General features: G+C 52.4%; 1 protein-coding gene across 2 annotated transcripts in view; it reads left to right on the top strand.

The window, feature by feature from the left end:
• The window catches only part of TINCR (TINCR ubiquitin domain containing), a 63,102-nt gene that overhangs the window by 1,640 nt on the left and 35,862 nt on the right, over nucleotides 1-25,600 (top strand). Inside the window, exons 2-3 of one of the 2 annotated variants that reach the window (XM_054693065.1) lie at nucleotides 1,042-1,163; nucleotides 1,478-2,322. In XM_054693065.1, coding sequence (XP_054549040.1) covers nucleotides 1,042-1,045 — 4 coding nt within the window. In that variant the 3' untranslated portion in view covers nucleotides 1,046-1,163; nucleotides 1,478-2,322. Of the gene's footprint in view, nucleotides 1-1,041; nucleotides 1,164-1,477; nucleotides 2,323-25,600 lie in introns of those variants that run through there. The other variant, XM_054693066.1, reaches the window with a different exon arrangement.

Genomic DNA, 25,600 nt, shown 5'->3' with positions numbered 1-25,600 from the left:
GGTATGATGTGAAGGAACTGGTTACAAAGAGGTGTGAGTGGAAGGGTGTTCCAGGTAGAGTGAACAGCATGTGCAAAGGTCCTGGGGCAGAACCATGCTTGATATGTTGGAGGGACAGCAAGGACAGTGTGATTGGAGCAGAGTGAGGGAGAGGGAGGAAGTGAGGGCAGAGAGGGCCAGGGGGTAGGTCCTGAAGAGCCTCTGGATAGCACAAAGTACTTGCACCTTCACCTCAGAAAGGGTTGGGAGCCCTGGAGGGCTGTGGGCAGAGAACAGGTAGGACCTGACATGCTGGGAGGCACCTTCTGGTGGTCACTGCTGGAAGGATAGACTGTGGGTGGTATATCTGGAAGCAGAGGGGACTGAGGGTTTGAGTCTAGGGAACCAGGGTGGAGCTCCAGATAAGTGATAGTGAAGGCTGAACTGGGATAGAGCTAAATGCTGTTCCTCCAACTTGCTAGGCATTGTCATGCCTCAGCACTTTTGCACTGGCTGTTCCCTCAGCCTGGAATACATTCTACTTTCTTCCCTCTTTCTGTCCCTCCCTTGGGTCCTTCAGATCTTTATTCAGATGCCACCCTTTCAGTGCAATCTTCCCTAACCACCCTGTTTAAAATTGTATCCCACCAACACGTGTAATTCCCCACCCCTGCTTTATCTTTCCCTTTGGCACTTATCAGTAGCTGAATTTCCCTATATTTCATTAAATTTTTTCATCTCCTCTCTCCAACTAGACTGTACATTCTATGAAGGTGTTTTTATCCATCCTGTTCACTGCTGTGTTCCCTGCTCAGCATATGGTACATAGTAGGTGCTCAATAAATATGAGACGAATGTATTGTTTCCTGGAGGGATGGAAGGGCTCTTTAGTTGGGGGGAAGGTCTCAAGGTTGGAGGTGAATCCTGGCAGGTGCAGGAAGATGCATTGGCTGATGCTGAATAGATTGACACGGCCTCGAGTGCCAAGGCAAGGGCTACGTTTGACCTGCAACCTGTGCCTTTCTGACCTGCAACCTGTGCCTTTCTGTCCCCTCCCTTCAGGTAGTCTGGGTTGGAGCAAGTGGAGCCATGACCGAAGGAACTGGAGATGTTGGCTGAAGAAGCAGGCTGGGGTGTGGGACACCTTCAGGAGGCACTTCCTGGGGACTTTGAGCTCAATCCAGGTAAGTCACATTATTACTTGAGACATAGCAGGTACCTTTGAAGTTGTAGAGACCACAAATGGGAAAACCAAGGGCTAAAGAGGAGTTGGGACTCACTTCTAATGACCATCACCCATTTTGGACCCTGTGGTGGGGTCACTGACCTCACCTTCTTATTCCCATTGGGATTAGCATTGGGCCTGAATAAGAGTGCTGTGTGACCTTGGGCAAATAGCTCCTCTCTGCACCTTACTCCCCTCTCCAATCAAGAAATGGGTTTTGGTCTGGTTTGGTTTACTGAGAGCTTTGCCTACAATTCCTGCTTCTTCCACCAGGTGGCTCCAAAAGCTAATCTCTTCCCAGGAATGGCTTCCCAGGAATTTCTTCAGCCACACCCCTGATAAGGCAAAGGGCCATTCATTCCTGTCCCTCCTGGAGGGCACCAGGGGAATCCAGCAGGAGGACATGGCTGCAGGTGTTGCTGTCCACATTGGAGCTGTTAGGAGACAGAGAAGGACAATTGGACAGAGTTGGGTCTGGATTGAAATTGTCTTCTCTCCTCCCTCCTGCTGTTCCAGGTTCTGGGCTCCTGGGGTGGTTAGTGACACACTATCCTGATAAGACAATGCCTGGACACTGCCTTGGACACTCCTGATGGAGCCCCAGTACCTGACATTGACATAGAATGGTTCCGTCCCAACCCAGGCTGCCCATATCGCCAGCTGTGCTGTGTGACCCTGCGGCCATGTTCCCCTTCTGGGACCCTAAGTGTCCTGTCTGTACTGGGAACCACCACACCACCTTGGGAGGCTCACATCCGCAGCCAGAAGATATCACATGAAGAGAAGCACAGAGAGGAGCTGAGAGGCACTCAGGGGGCCTTGTACCTTCTCTTGCCCGAGTTATGTGTCCTGCCTGAAGCGCCTTTCTCACTCCTTTCTGCCGCTCCAGTCCAGCTGGGGCTCCAGACTCCTCCAGGAAGTCTTTCCAGATTCCCTCGTCCCAATCTCTCATCACCTTGTCCTTTTATGGGCCCCTATGGGCGGACAGTCTTGGCTGAGGGGGTGCAGCCAGTAACACAATAAATCTCCAATGACCAAAAGTGGAGACTGGGCAACCCCAGCCCTCTCCCAGCTCTCCAGTATCAGCTGCATCCATGAGCTCCCTCCCACCGCTGCATCTGTGCCCACCCTCCCCCCACGCCCCCACCACGGCGCTGTACTCCTTCCCTTGAAGTCCCACTGCCTTGCCCCCTTCACGGTGTCTCCCAGTTGGGTTTGAAGGGCTCTAGTCAAGTGGGTGGCGGTCTGGGGGTCTGCTGGGTGGGGTGTTGAGGAATGGGGGCATCCAGGCAGTGTGTTGTGGAAATTCTGTGTACAAGACTCTCCAGGCAGGATGCTGAAATTCGGCTGGCCCTGTGCCCTGCAGCCTCGTGGCACTGGATCCTTTGCGCAGACTCTGGGTGAGTGGGATGGGCACAGAGGCACAGGCCCACGGGGGCCTTGTTGGTGCCCCAGGCGCTGACTTTGCACAGGACAGAGGCACAGGAGCCTGAAAAGAAATAATGTTTTAATTAAGAGTGTTGTTGGCCGCAGGGCCCAGAGCACGGACAGGTGGATAATAAATTGCTGCTGAGGGGAGAGCTGTGCTCTCAGTGCATGTTTGCCTGTTGGGGGGAGGGCACCAGGCCCACCGGCTCTACTCCCCGCCTCTCCAACCTCCAGTGCCAGACTCTCTCCTCCTTGAGCCAAGAGGAGAGGGAAATGGATAGCTAGAGAGGGAGTGGGAGCAGAGGCGATAGAAAGACACCCCCCACTTCATTTGAGGGGTCTCCCCTTTCATTCCTCCAGACACCTGGAGGTGTAGTGGAGTGACATGGCTTTGCTTTCTCCAGGTGTGCCTGAGGTGGGTCTTTGGTGCCCAGCTCAGGGCAGGGTACACAGATACCCAGGGACGCCCCCCCACCCAGTGCCAGCTCCTTAAGGATCTTACTAGAACAGGCCTCCTACTCTCTCCTCTGTAGGAGGTAGACTAAGCCTTGAGGTGATTAGCAGGCACCCCGCAGAGGGCTTGGGACAGGGAGGCAGCCTTGATCCAGCTGGAGCCTGTCTTGTCTCTGGGTGACAGCCACACCCCTAAGGCAAGTATCCTAGGACCCTACTTGCAAAATCCTCTGTGCACACTCAGGGGCCCACCCACCCAAACTGGAAGAAAGTAGGGTGCTCCAATTCCTTGACCTCTGCTACATGCCAGGGTCTGCGCCACATCTCTGTGGGGTCTCAAAGTTCTCTGGACCACCAGCTGCGCAGTGGCACTGTTACAACCCATTTTACAGATGGGGCAGCCAAGATCACTGCCCTCAGAACTGCTGCACCAGGGGCCCCTGAACTGAGGCACCCCCAGATCATGCAGGGGTCCCTGACGGAGGGAGGGGGAATTTCCTGTTTCCTGACTGGGGGTGGGGGTGGGCAAGAGTATTTTCAGGGCATTTTGACATTTAACAAACAGTATGCAAATCGCATGCAAATCGCATGCAAATCACCACCCATTTCTTAAGCCTCGACAGCTCTGTCGTGTTCTGAAATAATAACGTTGGGCCTGCCCCTCAGTACTGGCCTGGAGGAGGGGTAGAAAGCCTTCCACTGCCTCCCGCTTCTCCCCATCTCTCCCTTGCTCTCTATTCCTCCCTCCCTTCCCCCCCTTCTTTGTCCTTCTCCCCCATTTTGTCCCTACTTTCTTGCTCCCCTTCCTCAGCCCTCTCTTCCTCTTTCCTTTTTCTTCTGTTTTCTCTCTCTCCCTCCACATTTTTTTTTTAAGATTGATTTATTTATGCATACAAGCGCTGGGGCACAGGCCAGAGATGCGGGGGGTGAGAGGATCCACCAGAGACAGAGTGGGGAGCAGAACAGGCAGACTGACTGAAATATCTGCTGAGGGGAGCAGCGGGCGAGACAGGAGAGGTCTGCCGCACCATGTGGGTTTCTCCCTGGCCGGCCGGGGATCGAACTCGTACTGCAGAGGCTGTGGATTGCTTCATAGTGCGGTACTCAACCCTCTGCGCCACCAGGGAGGCCCCTCCTTTTTGTTGGAGGACTTCCTGTCCTGAGATGAGCACAAACAGCTGCAGTGGCTTTTGGAATCCCCATTTTCTAGAGGGGGAAACTGAGGCCCTCATGGACCAAAGTGGATTATGGCCTCAGGGGGAGAAATGACAGCCACGGGAGCAGTTGGGACTTGAGAAGGCTCTGGTCTGGGCCCACCAGGGCTTGGCAGGGCTCAAGGTACTGTCCTGGGGTTTCTCAGCTTTAAGTGGCAGGTTGTCAAGCTTGGATCTGGAGAAATCTCATGTTGACTCGTCTTATTTCTCCAGTCCTTCTTTCTTCTGTTACTCCATCAACATGTCCCTCAAACTCTGCCCACAGCCCCTGTGCTCAACTTGTGTGCTCTACCTTTTCTGTTTGGCAAACTCCTATTCATCCTCAAAACCCCAGCTCCAGTGCCCACTACTTCATTCAGCCATTTCTGATCCAAAAAGAACCTTCACTTCCCTCTGGGCTTCTGTTGCCCCATATCTCTCTCTGATCTAGCCCTGACTACTTGGTCATTTTCTACTCCAGCTCCATTCCAGCATTGTCTGGTTCAAACATATCTCCAGACTTTGCATGTGTTTATACTCAGAATGCTCCTCCTGGTTATTCCATCTGGCACACCTAATATTTTTCAAGGTCTCGGCACTAATGCCCCACCTCCATGTGGGCTCTGCAGATCATTTCTTGACAGCCCTAAGGTCCTCCAGCTTCCATCCCTCCTCCTGAGTTACCCCTGAACCATGAGAGTAGAGATTTTCGTGTCCCCTGGTCTGAGGAGTCGCCTCTGGGGTCCCAGAATCCCACAAACTGGACTCAGTAGAGGGGCCATCCTTGACTGTGTAATGAATAAATATTGAACTACTTGCAAACAAAGTCAAGTAGAAACTCCTAACTTGGCCTTAGGCTTCCTGCTCCCAGTCTACAGTTCATTCCTGAGCACCTCCTTTGCCCTCCATCCTCACTCACTTCCCACCCTGGCACAAGCTCTTCCTCTGTCAGGAGTGTCTGTTCCCTGGACTGTTCTGGGTGACCCCAAGCCTGGTGTGTCCTCTCTAGTCTGCGAAACTGGGGGAAGCCGCCCCTGCCCCTCCGGAGCCGCTCAGGCTCCAGGCTCCACCCCAGGAGCAAGTCTGGGCTGTGAGGAGTTTCGGGTGAGACTTGGCAGCCACCACCTCTCACCGGCCCGCGGCGTCCTGGGGAGGGGCCACCTCCTGCCTTGGCTGCCCACTCATTTTGTGCAAGCGAGAGGCAGCTTCTTCCTGGGCGGCAGGTAAATCCTGGTGATTCCTAGAGGCAGCATCTGCGACTCAGCCAGAAATTGCTGGTGGCCAGACTTCCCCTTTCAGTTCCTCCCCCACCTCTAGGCTGGGGCCTGGACTTCTCTAGCTCTGCATTTGTTTAGTGGGCACTTCCTGAGTGCCCTTTGTGTGCTGGCTCTGAGCTGACTGCTGGAGAGACCAAGGCAGAGCCTGATCGGGCTGCCATGGATGTAGGGTAGGTTGTTCATTGCACACAACACCCAGCTGAAGTGAGAGGGTCTCAGGAAGGGGAACGGCTTGGTAATCCACACAGAGGCTGCCACACAGGTTGATGGTGATCCTGACGTGCTCAGGGTGCACTCTGCTCCCCTCCCCCCTCTCTTCCCCTCTTGCTCTCTGTCTCTCTACCGTCTCTTCATCTCTGACTCAGTCTCTTTCCCACGTATCTGCGCCTTGTTTATTGTTCTTTGTCTCTGCGTGTCTTTATTTCTGCCTCTCCCCAATGTCTATCTCGTTCTCTCATCTCTGGATCTTTATCTTTCTCTGCTGCTCTCTGTATCCTGGTGTCTGTCTCTCCTATCCCATGTCAAGAAGGACTCCGCTTTCCCCTTGATGCTCTGAGTATGAGCTCTGGGGCATTTTCAGAAGCTGCTGGAACCACCCATTCCACAATCATTGATTAAGCACCTCCAGTTTGCTGGACACCAGGGACAGCATGGTGACCAGGATACCCAGCTCGTCTCCCTGGGGCTGAGGGTCCAGCAGAAAAGACAGGGGACCTCCCAAAACCTCCCCTCTGGGCCAGTCCTGCTGTGAAATGAACTTGGGTGGTCCTTGTTCTTCTCTGGGCCTCAGTTTCCCCAACTACCCAAGGAGGGAAGTGTCTAGGGTGACTGGACTAGGAGCTGCTCACATGGCCCAGGCTGTATGTTGGCAGAGAAATCCTGACTCATCTGTGTGCCCAAATGGCTTTGAAAGAATCCTCTAAGGGAAAAGCAGTTGTAAGAGAAAATAGAACATTTGACCACCCAGACCTGCTGTCTGATTCACCCAGAGTGAGTGTGTGTGTGTGTGTGTGACTGCCATTCCCCTGATTATCCGGGAGACTTGCCTACCTCTTCCCTTGATGGTCCCTGGCTGTGTACTGAAGGCTGCTGGTGTCTCTGTGAAGGCTCCTGATTTAACATTGACCTCGAACGTGTGCTCTGAGCCCCAGCCCCACAACCCCTGTGCTGGGCCCACATAAGAGAGATTCCAGCGGCGGGGTTGTTGCCGTTTCTGCACGTGGCACAGCCTCCTCTGACCCTTTACCTTTCATCCCCCAGGTGAATGCTCAATGTCACTTCCTTGGGGAGGTCCTTAAACAAGTCACATTTCCCTGGTTTTGTATTCTCCTACTGTGCTGTTCTTTTCCTTTGTAGCATTAATTATTTATATTATTATTCATTCAATGTATGTTTTCCCCACTAGCCTGTGGGCACCGTGAAGGCGGGGACAGGGTCTTGTCTGATCACTGCTGGATCGCACAGCATTTAATAACCAGCAAGAGGGAGGGGAGCCAGGATCGCTCTCCGTTCCCAGGCTCAACGAGCACCCCCCACCACTGTGTTCCCCTCCAGGTGGCCAAGGGGCACAGACGCCTGGATTGGGATTCCAGGCACTCTGGCTCCTGCTGCTGTGATAAATGGGGAAAATTCAGAATTAATTATTGGCTGCTCCACCGAGCAGACTCGATCTGGACAGATAAAGAGTGTCCTCACCGCCGTGTCTACCCAGCACTTCTCAGGAGTTTATTAGAGATGAAGTAGCTGGCTGAGGGGAGAGACCCAGAAGGCGCTGGGGCCAGATAGAGCCGGGTTCAAAGCCTGATTCTGTGGGGTCACTTTGGCAACTCACTTTCCTTCTCTGAACCTAGTTTATCTCATTTGGGATAAAAAGAAGAAAAAAATTCCTTATCTGTTGGGATAAATTTATAGGGGGAATCACCTCAAGCTAATAGAGCGTCTTTGGTGAGTTGACTTTGGAAGCTCAATTCTTTTCCCATCTAGCAGGATAAAGTGGGTTCAGGACTGGAGGCAGAATCCTTACCCAGGGTAGCGCTATCTTCCTTAGATAGTGAGAGCGTCCTCACCACCATGTCTACCCAACACTTATCAGGAGTGTATTAGAGGTTGTGAGGTATCTGGCTGAGATGGCAAACATAGGTGTGAGCTGTAAGAACCGATCTAGGACAACAACCACAAAGGACCACCTGTTTGACTAAACTACTTCCTTTAGTGTCTGATTCTTGACCCCACCACTAGGGCACAGTGCCCTCTGGCTGGCAGTGCAAAGGTTGCAGCATCTTGGAATTCAGATGACCTCAAGTTACCCTTGAGCTGTCTGGTGGAAAGACCATGTGAGCTACATACATAATTGAAAATTTTCTGGTAACCTCAAGAAAAAAAGTGAAAATAAAAACAGGTGAAATTAATTTTAATAAGTTTTAAAAAATATACCCAAATGATCATTTTAACATGCCCTCCATATAAAAAAAGTTAATAAGTTACTATCGTACATTCTTTTCTTTCTTTCTTTTTTTTTTTCTCTAACCAAGTCTTGAGGATCTGGTGTGCATTTTATGCTCACTGAGTATTTTGCCTGGAGCAGCTCACTTGCCTCTACCTAGGCTCCTGGTTCCCACAATCACCCCCACAGTCAGTCCTCCCTGCAGCATCCCCCAGAGGTTGTCAATGAACACCTGGGTCAGGTCCCGCCCCTCCTCTGCCCACAGCCCTCTATGGCTCCCCAGTGCATCATGGGATCCCAACCAACCCCACCAGCTGCACTGTCGTCATTTAGCCAGACTCACCCACCTGCCTGCCTATCCCAAGTGTGCCAGGCTTCCCCCCATCCATATTGGAACTCCTCCTGCCCAGCTTGGCACCAGCTCTGAGGTCTCCTCCAGGCTCGCTCTGCACCAGCACTGACTCCCTGGGGCTGGGGTGTTTGTGCCCATGGGAGGACCCCATGCTAAGACTTCTCTGCGAACTGTACCATGGGGTGTGGGGCAGGGTTCTGGAAGTTTATGGAATGACTATAATCGTGTACAGGGTGAAGTTCAGGCTCCTTAATTGGCTTCAGGTTCTCCCCAGCCTCAGAAGACAAACCTGTTAGTCCCTAAAGTGACACTCATCTTTCGAGACTTTTGAACACACGGTCTCACCTGCCAGGAAGGCATGTTCAGCAGACACTGCTCACACCTGCAGAACTACTCATAGGTCAGAGAGTCTGAACAAGTCTTTGCATTCAGCAGGATTCTCCAGCCCCATGTCCCTCCTGTCCCAGGGCTGGTGTGTGTGTTCAGTTCTGCAACTTCACAGCTTGGGGTCCAAGCTTGGGCCCCAAATCAGGGCTAAGTATATAGGAGTGAGTTGACAAAAGACTAAATAGAAGAATAAGCAAATGAGACCAGAAATGAATGATTGAAAGCAGTTCCTTCCCAAATCAGGTGGCTTAAAGGCTGTTTTCCTTTTGTCCCGGTCGTTCTGGTGGGCCGCCTCTGCCACTGCAAGGGCCTTTCAAAACACCTTGGGGGGGTCCCTCAGCCATGGCCTGACACACGTATGGACACGGGAGAGGGTGGCAGTCTGCAAGCCAGAGCAGAGCCCCAACCGGAGCCAACCGGAGCCCAGCCTTGGGGGCAGCTCCCTGGCTGGGGATTGGACTCAGGCTGCAGTGGCTGGTGATAGCTTCTTAGTGCTGAGACTTAACTTCTTGTGCCACCAGGGAGGCCCTGAATCAGGGTGTTGGGAGCAGGCCTGGAGTCTGAAAACCCCAGGCAGGCTCTTTCTCGGTTCTTGTCTTTGGCGAGGAGAAAATTCAATGTTGAGACCAAAGTCACAGAAAGGCAAGAGATTATTGCTAGGTTAGGTAGGAAGAAGACCAGGAAAGCTCTCCCAGTGGGGGTGGCTGGTTGTATTGTCTCTGTGTTCAGGACAGGAAATAACCCCTCTCTGTGAGTCAGGGTTGCAATCCTGCCTCTTCCTCCTTTTAACTAAGTGACCTGAGGCTCTTGTTTGGGCCTCAGTTTCCAATCCATTAAATGGGTCCAATAACAGACCCTTGTCTGATAGCGCTAAGGCTCAATTTAGTATCATGCCTCCTCATGCTTAGGATCTCCTGGCTCCATGCAGCCTTGAATTAGGGTAAGGAGAGCAAGACATTTGCCTCTGCACAAAATTTAGGAGTCATCTGGATAAATACCATTTTAATGCAATATTTACATAAACTCACAATGAATACAAAAAACATATACAATGAACGAAGTATTGAGGTGTTAAATAATGACAGGCCCTGACCATCCTGCCCCTTGCTTCACCCACTTCCACGCACTTGGGAGGCCAGTCCTCCCATACGACCTCTCCTCCCAGCAGGAAAAGCCTCCTGATTAAACCTTAATTTCTGATGATTAAGCCCAGGGATCTGGGGGCCCAGTAGCTCTGCAGAAGGGAGGCCCTGGCAGGGGTGGGCCAGGCAGGGCCTCCTCAGGGGAGAGGGAAGGCTCAGGAGGTAGGCCGCTGAATGGCTGGATCGGAAACCCAAACTTAATTAGCCCCTCAGGATTAATTACTGGGCCCAGGAACAGCCTGAGAAATCTATTACTGGAGCGGCTCTGACTCTAGGCTTCCCTTACTCTATTATTTTTCTCTAATCTTCCTCCCCATTCTTTCCCATAAAAATATATTTATTTTAAAACTGCACCTTTAGGTCCTACCTTTAGCACACACATGCACACACACACATGGATACACGTATGTATATATATATATATTTTAAAATTTATTTATTTATATAAGCACTGGGTACAGTCAGAAGCGCGGGAGGGTGAGAGAATTCACCAGAGCCAGAGCAGGGAACAGAACAGGCAGTCTGATGAAGTACACTGCTGAGGGGAGCAGCGGGCTGTGGGACCCTTGCTGGCGACTGGGGATCGAACTGGCGCTGCAGAGGCTGAGGGCAGCTTCGCAGCCCAGCACTCAACCGCTGCGCCGTCGGGGAGGCCCTAGGTATGTATTTTTGAGTGGAGTAGGTGGTGCATATAAATTGGAGAAGGGCATCCCTGGTGGTGCAGGGGTTAAGACACAGCACTATCAAGCTATTGCCAGCCACTGCAACATGGGTTCAATCCCTGGCCAGGGAGCCGACCCACATGGCACAGCAGACCTCTCCTGTGATGCCCGCTGCTCCCCTCAGCAGTGTATTTCAGTACATCTGCCTGTTTAGTTCCCCACTCTGTCTCTGGTGAATCTTCTCACTGCCCGCCCCCCTTCCCCCCCCACCTCTGGCCTACACCCCTGTTCTTGTATGCATAAATAAATATGCCTTTAAAAAAATACTTTAAGGTAAATTGGAGAAGATAGACATTGAAATTAATATATAACAGTTAAAAATTATTTACAAGGTCTTGTTCAGAACCTTGGTCACAGAAGCTCCCCTGTGAGCACTGAGTATGTGCTGAGTGTATACACTTTTCTTAGCTCATCTTCTCACAATGCTGTGGCGGTTGTGAACTATTACATTATCAACTCCATTTTGTAAGCACTCTAGGATCTATGCTCTTGAGCCCACTGCATGCACCAGGGTGGGTTCTGACTTGAGATTTTGTCCTGCAAAGCCCTGACATGCTGTTTATCCAGGGGAGTTACTTCAGATTACTATTGAGGCCAGAATTTGGGATCTTTTAGTTTTCTGTCTCCAAGCATTTGAATCAATTGTCCCCTCCATGGGAAATGTCTTGCCTTCTAATGTGTGAATCCTCAGTTTTAAAAACTTGGGACAAATGTCTGCAAGAGGCCTTCTTTGTGAACCCCTAAATTTGGGGCTTTACCCACCACTGCCTCGGTTGCAGTCTCCTGCCCAGGTTGGCCACTTGGGCTGCGAGGCCCCTGATTTTGTCTCCCCTGCCTGGAAGCCTCTCTGGGAGTGGGTCTCTGGATCCCACATGGCCCAGCCTGGGTGGAATCACAAGAAAGGTGATGTGCATGGACTCTTTGGGGACCGAGGGAGTGGAGGGCCCTTAATGAGGAAAAGCTCTTTCAGGCCTACCTGTTTGCGAATTGGTAGGTGGCTTGATGACAGCTTTTCTTGGGGAAGCTTGGAGTTGCATCCCACTCAGGCTGGCTGGAGACAGGCCCCGGGGGCAGAGGGTGCTGCCTGCTCTCCTCCCACTCCTGGGCACTCTTCTCTTCCCATTCACAGGGTGGGAGGCGGAGGCTGGGAGAGTCAGAGACTTACCTGACTCAGCGACTGGAGGCCAAATCCCAACACCTGCGCTGTGACCTGCCTGCGGTGCCCACATCTTCCTCACCCCCGCAGGGCAGATCCACAGATCCGGAAGCTGAGGCACCGAGATGCATGGTGTCGCCTTTGGGTGGTCCCAGGGCTGGGCACAGTAATGGGGTTCAGGGCAGTCCCCTCATCAGAATGGAGGGTGGATGTGGTCACACGTGGAAGGGCTGGGTGGGGGGACTGACTTGGGGAACAGCGGGAGGTTGGAATGAGTAGATATTGCACCACTGGGGATGAGGGAGCAGAAAGGTGGGGCATAAGCAGAGCATGGTCCTCCTACTGGGGAGACGAAGGCTTCTGCTCCCCTCCTGTCCTGTCCCTACCTCCCACTCCCTCTACTATTACAGAAAGACTGCAAGGAGCCCTATTTGGTGGCTGGCGTGGGGAAATATCATTTTCTGGGGTCGTGGGTCTAGGGAGTCACGGAACAGGTGCATGATGGGCAGGTGAGGTCTCCCCGCAGCAAGAGCTTCCACCCTCCCCCTCCCCAAGACTCTCTGGTGCTATGATTCCCTCTCACAGGTGGGAAAACAGGTCCGAGAGGAGAGGTGTGCTGATCTGGGTTCCCCTCTTTCCCCTGCCCCTCGGTCTCGTAATGCACCGCCTGGCACCACTGAGTGCAAGTGCCCGAGATAAGCCTTCCTGGTGGGCAGCCGGGCATATTAGCAGGAAACGAGTCATGAACCCCCGAAAGGCGAGAGTGGGTGATGGCAGCTGTTAGCAGGGGAACCTCAGGAGAAAACAGGAGTAATAGATTGCGGAAAGGTGTGATGCTAATGGCAACTTTAAGGACCCACAGTTGCCAGCTTCACCCCTTCTGAGGGGTCTCCTGAGCCTCAGCCTCCTCCCAAGGGTCACAGCGGAACTTCGTCCCTGGGAGCTCCTAGGACACAGGCGTGTGCCCACCTGTACCTGTCACAGATATGTGGATGCCAACACCCAGGGGATCTGCTGTGCACACCCCATGTACCCACAGCCCTCTCCTCCACCCCCAGCCTCACATCAGCCCTGCCCTCTGCCTGCTGCCTGGGAACAATTATGGTGTCAGAGAGACGCTGCTGCAGAGACAGGCCCGGTCTCATCTTTAATTCATCTTGGGACTAATTATAGCCAGGATGGAGGAGGGGCATGATAACCTTGGCCTCCCCTCCCAGCCTTTCCTGTCACCAGGGTGACCAACCAGGAGAGGGTGGGAGGGGGTCTTGAGTTCCCCCTCCCCTCCACACCCAGCTCAGGGCAGCTGTGCCAAGCCTGGGTGCATCCTTGGAGAACAAAGACAATACCAGTGGTGGTGCAAGGCAGGCACGGAGCCAGGTGGGGTGGTGGGCATGGGGATTCCAGCTGGGGTGATTATGGGGGTGCATCAGGATGCTTCCTTTCCCCCGCCCCCTCGCTTCCATGGATCAGCATTGGAAATTATGGGATGACACAAGTTATTACACCATCTTCCAGGTGGGGTTCCCCCCCCAAGGCCTAGTCCCCACAGTAACTAACAATAGTGAATAGTAATAACCAACACTCACGATCACGTGGCACTCCGAGTTGTTGGTGGCACTTGACTACTTCGATCGCCATGTCCTTGCATGCCAACTCTGTACCACATAGTTCTGAGAATCTGTGATTATCACCAGGCCAGGGTCCATGCCTTGCTTGCCTGGGTACAGAAATTAAGGAGTTGTGAACAAACTCAGCAAGACAAACACCATTGATGTCATATTTTCAAGACTCTAAATCCTTGCCAAAAAAAAGTCCACATGGAATAAATATCCAAATGTTAAATACATTAGGATATCTAATGTATTTAATGTTAAATACATTAGGATATCTGAGCCGGGGGAAGTGAATGTGTTTTGGGCCCATGTTGGAAGTGGAAATAGAGCCAGGCACACAGCCGCTGCCCAGTCTGTGTATGAACACCCTGATCTGCCAACAGTCCCTAGTGGTTGATGATCAACACCCCATTTTACAGATGGGGAAGGTGAGGCACAGAGTGGCCAGGTGCATGCTGGTCTTGTCCACTCTGCACTCTCCCCACCCCATCCCAGGCTGGGGCTTTGTCCTCACCTTCCCCAGTTTTGACTCCTCCTTCCTCACTCCCAGCCCCTGTCAACGCGCCTGAGTGGCACTGCCCAAAATAGCTGTGGTTGTCAACTGCTGGCGGGTTGCCCTGTGCCATGTCCCGCAGCCACTCTGTAGCAGCTGTCCTCAGTAGGTGAGAGAGACCCAACTCTGGGGCTTAACACTGGGCGACTTGCTGCTCCTGGCCATTCCTCGTTTGTACCACAGGGGAGTGAAGTTTCTGCCCCTCTGCCCTCCAGTCCAGCAAGGTGGGTGCTGAGAGCTAAGTCCTTGACTGCTTAGAGGCCACCATTCATGGGCCCTTCCTGGGGGCTAAGCCCCAATCCCTTCAAAGTCCAGTTTAAAATACACGTGCAACTCTGAGTTCAAGATCTAGCCAGGAGGTTCGGGTTCCAACCCTGACTCCACCAACTGTCTGCTGTGTGTCCTTGGGCACAGGTCGGAACCTCTCTGTAGCAGTGACCCCATCTGTAAAATGCAATGTATAAAAGCCTCTGGAATAAAAGAATAAAACTAATGCATAGAAAACTTGGGCAATGCTTGGCATACAGCAGGTGTTCAATGAGTGGCTGAAACTACTAGGGCTGGCCACTGGGTTTCCAGCTCCAGGCATCCGGGTCCCCGCAGTCATAAGAAACAGGGTCTATTTTAAAGATGTGAAACGCAGGCTCCAAGGGGGGTCGGGACAAGTCTGAAGTTGTCCCTCCCAGCTGGTGGAGCAGGGATTCGAACCCTGGGCTCAGCCTAAAGCGCCAGCGCTGACCCCTCACCCTCCAAGGTCCAGAAGGGGGCTAGGCGCCCCTGGGCGCACACTGGGCGCGCAGTGGCGCAGTGGCGGTGCCAGGAGGCCGCTCCGAGCCCCTTCCCGGCGCCCGCGTCCTGGCCCCGGGCAGGGGGCGGGCAGCGCAGGCCGGGACGGGCACAGCGCAGCGGAGCGTTTCCATGGCAGCCTGGCGGGAGCCGGCCGGAGCGATTAGACGTCCCGAGGAGCGGCTGCTAAAAATAGCCCGCGCCGCACCAGGCTCATTAGCTGCTGGGCTTTTGGCTGCCAGGTACCCCCTCCGGCTCTCCTTCCTGTTCGTGCCCAGACGCAGCGAGGCTGCGAGGCTGCGGAGGATGTGGGAGTTAGGGCGGAGCTGGGGAGGCTCAGCCTGCTCCTGGGTCCTCTCGGTTCTGGACAGATCTCCCCGCTCAAGGCCAATTTGATCTCCCTTGCTCTAAATTCTCCCTTGGCTCCCCATTGCTCTTGGTCTCAAGCCCCTGTTCTTTATTCAGCCATGTCCTCCCTGACTTGATCTCTGCCTGTTCTGGGTGTCTCTAGGGCTCCATTCCCCCTACACACCACCTCTTAGACTTGGCTCCTGCTGTCACCTCCTCCTCAGTCCCGCACCCTCTCTTCACCTCGTGTATCTCAGCTTTCACATCACCAGCTCCTGGAAGCCTGAGCGCTAGCCCAGCTCAGAGGCCTTTTTGGGCCCCTGGTTATAGCTCTGACACTGGCGTGTGAGCACTGAGCCGGGGGAAGTGAATGTGTTTTGGGCCCATGTTGGAAGTGGAAATAGAGCCAGGCACACAGCTGCTGCCCAGTCTGTGTAGAATGAATTAGGGTATGAACTTGAAGAGCTCTGAGAGGCATTCCTGGTGGAATAATGAGGGCACCCACTCCCCCATATCCCCAGGCCTGAAGGTCAGTGGTGCACCCTCTCTCCACCAGGCTCTTCTGTGCCCTTTGAAGGTGTTGCCCAGGCTGTGTGAGCCAACCAGCTCAATTGTCCTCTGTGGTCCCCTTTCTGCCTCATAGACACCATAGTCACAGGACTTCAGAGCTGGAAAGAACCCATCTAGCTCCAGGGAAGCTGCCAAAATAAGGAGTGGAGAGGAGGGAGATATGAAGGTGAAGAGGACCCAGGGGGAGGTGGGCACCCATGAAAATATCTTGGAATAAAATCAGTCCACTGGAGAACCAGGGGATGGTGTCAGCTGGGCAGGGTTTCCCAGAAGAGAGCCAAGAAAGACCATTTCTAGGTTGGCCATAAGGTGGTGTGTTTGGCATGGTGCAGCTTGGTTGTAACACAAATGGGGAGGACAAAAGCAGAGTCAGAGGGAAATCCTGGGGGGCGGTGCGGAGGGTTCACGGGCAGTTTGTGGCAGGCGAGTATTAGCAGGGAAGAGAGGAATTCTGGGGTCTGCAGTGTGGGCAGCAACAGTGCTCAGAACTCGTGATTATTCACAATCAATGTTGCCGTGAACATGACCATGACCATGAAATCTAAGACTAAGGTTTAGGTCAAGTTGCTCATTGCTCCCTGTCTTTACAGTCTGGGCATTGCCTCTGGTTGCAATAGTGGCTTCACAATCACAGGGACCCAGGCTCCTTTTGTTTCGGTGCTCTGTCTCTCGGCCGCTGACTTCCATCTTGTGAACCACAATGGCGGCTCCAGCTCCTGCCATCATGGCCACCTTCTAGACAAGCATGGCAGGGGGAGGGGACAACGGGTGGAAGGGATCTTGTCTGTATCTTCTGAGGCTACAACCTGACAGTTACATATACTGCTTACACTCACACCCTACTGTCCACCACATGGTCAAACGGTCATGCAAGGGAGGGAGCTGGGAAATGTAGTCCCGAGCTGGGCAGGTTCTATTTCTAAAGTAGAAAGTAAAGGAGGAATATTGAGAACCAGCCCAAAGCATCTGCCACCAAATAGGTTGAAAAAGAGGAGGGGACATTTGTCAATGTTTTCATGGCTGAAGTAGGGAGATTCCCTTCATTTTGCCCCAGCCTGACGAGGAGACTCTGCCCCTCCCTGCCCTCACCTTTTCTCTCTTCCTCTCGTTCTGCTGCTTCAACCTTGTGGACCTCCTCTCTCCCATGCACCAGACACTGACACTGTCCTGCCCCAGGACATTTGCACGTGCTGTTCTTCTGCCTGGAATGCTCTTTTCTCCAGCTCTCTTCATGGATCCCTCTTTCCATCCTTTTTTTTTTTTTTTTTAAGATTTATTTATGCATACAAGAGCTGGGGTACAGGCCAGAGGTCTGGGGGCGGGGGGGGGGGCGGTGGTGGTGGTGAGAGGATTCACCAGAAACAGAGTAGGCACAGAACAGGCAGACTGACCGAAGTACACTGCTGCGGGGAGCAGCGGGCGAGTCAGGAGAGGTCTGCTGCGCCATGTGGGTTGCTCCCTGGCCGCCGGGATCCAACTCATGTTGCAGAGGCTGCGGATTGCTTCATAGTGCGGTGCTTAACCCCTTGCGCCACCAGGGAGGCCCTCTTTCCATCCTTTAGATCTCTACTCACATGTCATCTTCTCAGTGAGGACTTCTTGAACAACCTGTTTTTCTCTCCCTTTAAATGTCCTGTTTACAATTGCAACCTGTACTCCCTCCCCAGTTCTTACCGCTTTCTGTCCTAATTTTCTTTCTAGCACTTAGCGCTCTCTAAAACCTTATAGATTTTATTGATTTATTTGTTCATTGTCTCCCCTAGTAGGCTTTGAGCTGGACCAGGCAAAGCTTTCTGCTTGTTTTGCTCTCTGCTGCATCCCAGGTGCCTAGGATAGTGCCTGGCACACTGTAGGGGTTCAAGAAAGATTTTGAATGACCAATTTGAATAATAAAGCAGGTGCAATGATGCTCCCTTTTAGAGATCTGCAAATGGAGAGGTCCCAGGGGGAAAGGTGAGTCACCAAGGTCACATGCTGGCAGGCGGTAAAAAGGTGGTTGCGTTATGTGCCAAGTTCCCATTTCCATCCCGTTGGCTGATCCTCTTTCTCCAGCTTTCCCTCCCTCCCCCAGAGTTACCTATCAATTTTGGTCCTGCTTGTGTTTTCTGGAGCACATTTCTATTGCTTTCAGCCAAGAACCCGGCATGACCAAAGGGCCCTCCATCATGCCAGGCACTGTGCCCGGGTCCATTAGCTGCTGTGTCACATTGAATTGCCACACAAGTATAAAAACATTCACAAATTTAAAATCACACATAAAATGCCTTTAGCCCCGATTTCAGAGGCGTGGGAGGATAGGGGCACAGTAGGAAGAAGAAATGGTCCCTGCCACACAGCCAGGCGGTGGCAGGTGGGGGGTCTACCCTTTCACTTCCTCCCCATTGTTAGATGAGCCCCCTGCCACCCAGGACAGGGCAAAACTGAGGGCCTTAGGTTCAGATCTTGCTTCATGTGACCTTGGGCTCCTTTCTCTCCCTCCCCAGACCTCAATTTTCTCTATTAAGAAATGGGACCATAGATATTGTCAGGGCCACGTCGCAAAGAATGTCCCACTGCGCCCAGACCAGGCCCACAGAGGCGCTCCCAGGAGGTATGAAAGTGGGGGCTGGCGTCCGACCCTGACCCCCTCCGCCTTCCCAGCCTCGCTCCATATTCCCTCGGCCACCCTGTGCCAGGTTTCTGTTTAGTTTAATAATCTCCTGAAAGTTTAATTGTTGTTTTATTCATCCATGACCTTTCTCTCTCATCTGGAGACGTATTATTGCTAATCTACAAATTTCAAGAACCAGATTTATTTGCAAAACCAATTACCTGCCTATGCAAATGACCTCTCCTTGCCCGCCTCCCTGGCCAGCTGGCTGGTGGAGGGAGAGAGGGAGCCGCTGCCCGCCCTGTTAGAGCCACTGCTCAAACACTTGGATGCAAACTTATCTATAATTCCTCAGAGCAGGGCGGCCCTCTCGGCCCTCGAGTTAATTAGAATCTCAGTAATCAAGGGAGGCCCTGACCCCACATCTCTCAGCTCTGACCTCCTAGAGGGGCCTTTTGAAGTGGCCTGAGGTTCTGATTGCCTTCCCACCTGGCCTTCCCGTGGGAATGGTGCCTGTTCTTTTGTTCATTTATTCATTCATTCATTCATTCAAAATGACACACTGCGTTTCTACCATGTGCCAGGGACTGGTTTGGGCTGTGAAGCAAGCAGAGAACAAGCAAGCCACAAGGAAAGAAGTTCCCATCTGCAGGACACGGACACAGTGAGACAACAGGCAGAATAAATAAGGAAAATGTCTAGCATGGCATGTGATGTGAGTTGGAGCAGAAGAGAAGAAACAAGCCAGGAAAGGAATGGGGAGTGCCAGGGATGGCTGGTCAGGAGTTATGGGCCTCTTTTCTCCTCACTTACACTGTTCTAGCCACAAAAAGGAGCCGGGATTTAAAATGTCAAACTTGGTCCTGCCTCAGGGCCTTTGCACTTTCTGTTCCCTCTGCCCGAAATGCTTTTCCTAAACATCTTGGTCAGATTGATGCTTCTTCCTACCACCTCAGCTAAAATGTCACCTCCTCAGGAAAGCCCTCCTTGATTACCCCAGCTAATAGGCATCTCCTCCAGAGGATTTCTGTTTCCTTTCCCTGTTTTATAATTCTTACTGCTTCCAAGAATTAGATTTCACATTTGGGTTATCCTATCTCTCTACTTTAATAACTCGAGAAACTGTCTGTTTTGTTGACAGTTGTATCCCAGCCCCAGAACAGTATCTGAGCACTCAATAAATATTTGTTGAATCAATGAGAAAATGAACAATACACGGGTCAGGAGGCCATGCTAGTTATGGTGTAGAGGACACAATCGGTTTGTCATGGTGACCTTGACCTTAGTGCTTCCCCATGGCCTCATGGAGAGGCTGAAATGTGCTGAACTTTTCTCTTTGCCTTCTTGTCACCTCCTCTCTCTGATTTCTGCCTGTCCCCCTGGACATCCCCCAGTAGCACCCAGTCTGGGGTTAACAACTTTCCCTTAAACCCTCTCCTCATCAGTGTCCTCACTTCTTGTCCAGGGTGGGCTTCACAAGCTCTGCCTTTGAGCCAGACACTGACTCTTTGCCTTTTCATATGCTATTCCCCCTACCTGTCACACTGTTTCTCCTTGGGGCCCTCTCAATGACTCTGGACCTCCTTAGTCCCCTTCCCCATATAGTATATCTCAGAGGGACCTGCACTTGTTTTAGGAGCCATGTAGGGTAAAGAAAATATCAGGCTTTTCTGCCCTTCCGCCATCAGGATAGATGATGGATCCTTGTCCTGAATGCATGCCTGATGGCGGGCACCTGGAGTAGGGTGTGGGCATAGGTAGATGGGATTCAGCTGAGCTAAGACTGTGCTTTTAAGGGCGGCGTCACGGGGGGACGCCAGCAGCCCCAGCCAGCAGCAGCAGAACCTGAAGGAGAAGCCGAAGCAGAAGCAGAGAACGCCAGAGAGCCCAGATAGAGTGAGGACTTGCTGGGGGCTGGGAGGCCTGCCAGCCTCCCAGCCCCCCAGCCAGCACCCCTGCCTGCCATATGCCTGGTGAACCCCAAATAAAAAACCTGCAAAACTACTGAGGACTCTGACTCCTCCTTTACGATCTGCATGGGATCAGAAAACCTGCACTGTGCCCAGTCCTGCCTTTACAATTGGCGTATTCGGCAAGATCCATGCAGACGAGTATTGGAGCCCTCCGAAGACCTGGAGGGACTAAGGAGAACAGACTTTGCCTGTGACGACGCTGGAGGCACCATGGCGGTATAGAAGATGGATACGTCCACGAGCTACAGGATGAGACCTGGCGTGAAGGAGACGCCCGAAAGGACCAGCCAACGACACCGGAAAGGACCAGCCAACGACACCGGATAGGACCAGCCAACGACACCGGAAAGGACCAGCCAATGACCCCTGAGGCAGCAGGCCATTGCTGAAGCAGGGAGAGGCCAATGGACTGATAGACTGATGAACTGATGATTTTGGACTGACAATCCTGCCAGAAGGCGGAGGACCTTAGCAGGTTATGTTTATTTTTTGAGAATCTGGGGGTGGCCAGTGGGCCTAGATGGCCAAAAGCAGCCTGTGTATGCCCAGTGGCCAGGTGGAGGAGAAAAAGCCAACTGAGAAAGCAAAAGCTGGTACTGATGATAAGTTGAGAAGCCCTGAGTGGCTGTTAAGCAGCCTGGGTATGCTGAAGAACTGTGAGTCTCGTAAAATCACCTGTGGGTGATGCCCTGCTCATTCTTGAGCGAGGGTGAGGAGCTGAGGAACCTGTCCTTGGGGGACGGGTGGGGAATGTGGCTTGGGGTGGAGCCCAAGCCGAATGCAGAGTTTGGATCCCCGACCCATGTGATTGTGCAGTGGGTTGGCTTGAGTGCAGGGGTCTGTGAGTCGCATGGGTGGCCATGAAGGCCGAGTGTTGGAGCGACTGCAGACAGAAACCCTGAGGGTTGGCGATTAACCCCAACAGAATAAAATTGCCAATCCCAGAGCTAGTGCATCCTGGGGGTGGATGCTGTGTGTGCCTTGTAGCCGAGACTACAGCCAGAGAAGGCCAGGAAGCCTGACGGCTCCTGGTGTGTTATAGCAGATGCCGTGTGTGATTTCCCCTCCCCTCGTATGAGCAGTGCCTTCGGCAGCAGATTTGGTGGCTCATCTGCTGGTACCAATAATTGTCTTTTGCACTTGTTGGTGCCCTGCCTGGACTTATTTGTGTTCTGTTGTATTTTGTTATGTTGTATTTTGTTATTTGATGTATTTGCTTTTGTGGGCCATGGCTGCATTGTTTGTTTGCTTAGAAAATTGTATATGTATGTATAGACTGTGTGGCAGAAAACCCTGAGGGGTGGACTGTAGGGTAAAGAAAATATCAGGCTTTTCTGCCCTTCCGCATCAGGATAGATGATGGATCCTTGTCCTGAATGCATGCCTGATGGCGGGCACCTGGAGTAGGGTGTGGGCATAGGTAGATGGGATTCAGCTGAGCTAAGACTGTGCTTTTAAGGGCGGCGTCACGGGGGGACGCCAGCAGCCCCAGCCAGCAGCAGCAGAACCTGAAGGAGAAGCCGAAGCAGAAGCAGAGAACGCCAGAGAGCCAGATAGAGTGAGGACTTGCTGGGGGCTGGGAGGCCTGCCAGCCTCCCAGCCCCCAGCCAGCACCCCTGCCTGCCATATGCCTGGTGAACCCCAAATAAAAAACCTGCAAAACTACTGAGGACTCTGACTCCTCCTTTACCCGATCTGCATGGATCAGAAAACCTGCCTTGTGCCCTGTCCTGCCCCTTACAAGCCATTACAATTTAAATGACAGAATTGTTTGTTCAATTGTTTGTTTAACATTTTTTTTCCTACAAATAGATGTTAAGTTCTAATCGCCCAGGGGCCTTTGCTGTCATTTTTATTCCTGTGTCTCCCAGTATCCAAAGTAGAAATGGGTGCTCAGCAGGAGCTTAATAAGCACTTGTTGAATGATGGAATAATGGGAGGTGGGGAGAGGTGGTCGGACAAAAGAGTCGGTGGGGATGTGGGACTGGATGAGAGGCTGGGAAGAACAGGCAGGTGGCTGGGTGGTTGTATGGGTTTTTGATGGATAAAAGGAAGGGCGGGTGGCAGATGAAGGGTAGGTGAGTGAGGATGGAAGGAAGGGGGGCGGAAGGATGGTGGGTGAGTGGTGGGTAATGGACAGTGTGGTGACTTGGCATTGGGTAATGGAAACTCATCTTGATGAGCTGGGCTACCCCTGGCTGTGCACCCTGGTGGAGACCCCATCCTGGCCCGAAGTGGCTTTGAGAATTCAGCAGCCTCAGTGCTGGGGGTACAGAAGGTGGATCTGGGGAGCCAGGCTTGCTGGTGGGATTTCCCGGCCCTGGACTCCCCATATCTACTCTCCTGCTGCTCTGAGTTAAAGCATCCCCCCCCTGTGCACCTCCACCCACCCCTTTACCCCTCACTTGGTTCAATCCCAGCTGCCTGCCGATTCAATTATTTTGCCGCTGAGGTGGCTGCAATTTTCTTTTTGGATTGAGAAGCTGTGTTGGTATTTGTGTGACTTTGAACGGTATGGAGACCCAGAGACAGAAACACAGAAACAAAAGGAGAAAAGGGGAGAGACTGAAAGAGAGAGCGAGAGCGAGAAGCTCAGTGCCCGCCATGGCTCAGGGAGTCTTTTAATAATAAAAACAGTGAGCACCCAGCAAAGGTTCCAGAATTTCCCCTCACGACCTCTTTTCATTCCCCCCGCCTCCCCCCCACACCCTTCAGGGTGTAGAACCCAGCCCAGGTTTTGCAGAGAACCTTTCTAAAGGCCAGAGGAGCCGACAGGTGAATGGGAGCCTTGGAGAGGCGGTGAGACCCTCGCCCAGGGGGGAGTCCAAGCAGACCCTGTGGTCTTGAACTCCCTTTCCCATCCCAGATGTGTTCAAAGGTCCCATTTATTCTGCACTGGGTCCTTTATTTTTCCCTGAGCACTTGCTAAGTGCCAGGGGCTGGAAGGAGGGAGCAAGGGAGAGAGAGTTAAGCGGTGAGAACAGGGAGGGACGGGATCGGCGGCCCGGGGACAGTGATGGAGAGTCCGTGACCAGGGGGAGATGACTGTTTCCATCCACATGGGTGTGATCACGGTGGGGTGGGGATTTCAGGCAGAGGGAAGAGCTCATGCAAAGGCCCTGGGGCAGAACAGCGCCTGATATGTTGGGGGAGCCTCAAGGAGGTACGCATGGTTGGAGAAGGCTGAGTTACGGGGAGAGAGGGAGGAGGTAAGGCCAGAGAGGGGCCAGGGGTGGGTCGTATAGGGTCTTGGGGGTCTTGTGAAAGACTTAAGAGAGGAGGGAACCCTGCAAGGTTGTAGGCAGAGGAGGAAAGGGTCTCAGCACCTCTTTGGCTCTGTAACCCCTCTTTTCTGGCCCCGAGCCCCTCTAGCCTCACAAAAGTGAGCGGCAGGACCGTTTCTGAGCTTCCTCCTGGCCCCTTGCCTTGGCCCCACCAGCAGCCTCAGGGATCCCTGATGACTCCAGCACGCTGGATCTTGGGCAATCATCTGTAAGCTCAAACCCTCCCGAGAGCTCTGCAGATAATAATAATAAAATCACCTAATCTCATGATTGGAAACTTAACAGGGACTCCTCACCAGCCGGCACCGCTCTCCAGGGATGAATTCCCAAGGCTTCGGCAGGCAAGCAGGGAAGACTCTTCCTTCCCGTCCCGTGTCCCCCCAGCCCCCTTGTAGGGACAGGAAGGACAAGTGCAGGTTTTCTTTTCTTTTTTTTTTTTATAATTTCTTTTATCCGTAACATAGTTTTATTTTGTTTTCCACTTTTTTTTTTTTTTAAAGATTTATTTATTTATTTATTTATACAAGCACTGGGTACAGTCAGAAGCGCGGGAGGGTGAGAGAATTCACCAGAGCCAGAGCGGGGAGCAGAGCAGGCAGAGGGACCGAAGTACACTGCTGAGGGAGCAGCGGGCGGCAGGAGAGGTCTGTGCGCCATGTGGGACCCTCCTCCGGTGGCCGGGGAGCAGCCGGGGATCGAACCGGCGCTGCAGAGGCCTAGGCAGCTTCGCAACCCAGCGCTCAACCGCTGCGCCACCGGGGAGGCCCCAAGTGCAGGTTTTCTGATCCAGCAGACCGGGTAAAGGAGGAGTCAGTAGTCCTCAATGGCTTTTCAGGTTTTTATTGGGATTTACCCGGTACACAGCAGGCAAGGGTGCTGGGGGCCAGGAGGCCGGTAGGCCTCCCGGCCCCCAGCAACTCTTCACTCTTTCTGGGCTCTTGGCTTCTGTTCTGCTTCTGGCATCCCTATGACGCCGCCCTTAAAAAGCCCAGTCTCAGCCCAGGTGAATCCCATCTACCTCTGCCCGCACCCTACTCCAGGTGCCTGCCATCAGGCATGCATTCGGGACCGCAAGGATCCATCATCTATCCTGATGGCGGGAGGGCAGAAAAGCCTGACATTTTTTCCTTACCCTATACCCCTCTACCCAGAGGGTAGCAGCTTAGGAAACATCAGCTGCTCTCTGGAGAGGAATGTGTGGGACCATCTTATTCATTCAGGTGCAGTTTTAGTCTCTCAAATTCTGGTTGTGCACCCTCCTTGCTGTGTGATTCTGGGTACCTCCCTGCTCTCCGAAACTCAGTTTCTTTAAACTGGCTCCTGACATTGATTCTAGGCCTACTGTGAAGGACTGCACGGGGGGGGGGGGCACCCTGTGAGAGGCAAAACCTTTCGATCCACTCCCCTTTAAATTGTGGTCAAATTTCTACAACATGAAATTTACCATCATAATCATTTTGAGTTACACAGTTCAGTAGTGTTAAGTATGTGCCCCATCTTAGGAAGTGAAGTGGCTTCAAACATCACCATCATCCATCCACAGAATTTCTTTTTATCATCCCTAACAAATTCTGTACCCATTCATTCATTCATTCATTCGTTCATTCATTAAATACTGTGCCCATTTATGTTCTGCAGCTAGGTTGTTTGGTTTTTTTAATCTTAAAGTATATTGGTGATCCTTCCATTAAGATTTCATTTTATACAGTTGCATGGTTTTCCATGGTGTGTTTGAATCATCTTTCCATCATTTATTTGCCCCTAGTAGTTATCCTAAACTTTCTGCACAGATCTAATCCTAAAATGTCTGCTCTTAACTGCTGAACTATTCAGTGAAGAACCTTGCTTTCAAGGTGATCTGAAATGTATTTGGTCACAGGCATAGCTTGTGGCATTGACCAGTGAGAATAGATGCCCCAGAGCAGGTCTTAGCAGCACTGTTAGTGCTGGAGAAGCCCAGGGGATCAGGGATGGGCCAAGGAATTGGGCAGGAGAGAATCTATTTATCAAGTTGTTCCCAAACAGTGACAGCCAGTGCAGAATATAAGTTGTCTTGCTCTCAATCTGCTGGTGTTGAGGTCTGTGGTTTCTTGAAGATAATCTTGCCATCCTCCACTCAACATTTG

This window comes from Talpa occidentalis, unplaced genomic scaffold (assembly GCF_014898055.3).
Source record: "Talpa occidentalis isolate TD23 unplaced genomic scaffold, MPIMG_talOcc4v2.1 talOcc4.12, whole genome shotgun sequence".
Taxonomy (NCBI): Eukaryota; Metazoa; Chordata; class Mammalia; order Eulipotyphla; family Talpidae; genus Talpa; species Talpa occidentalis.
The sequence above is the reverse complement of the archived record's forward strand: the minus strand, read 5'-3'. Positions and strand labels throughout refer to the sequence as shown.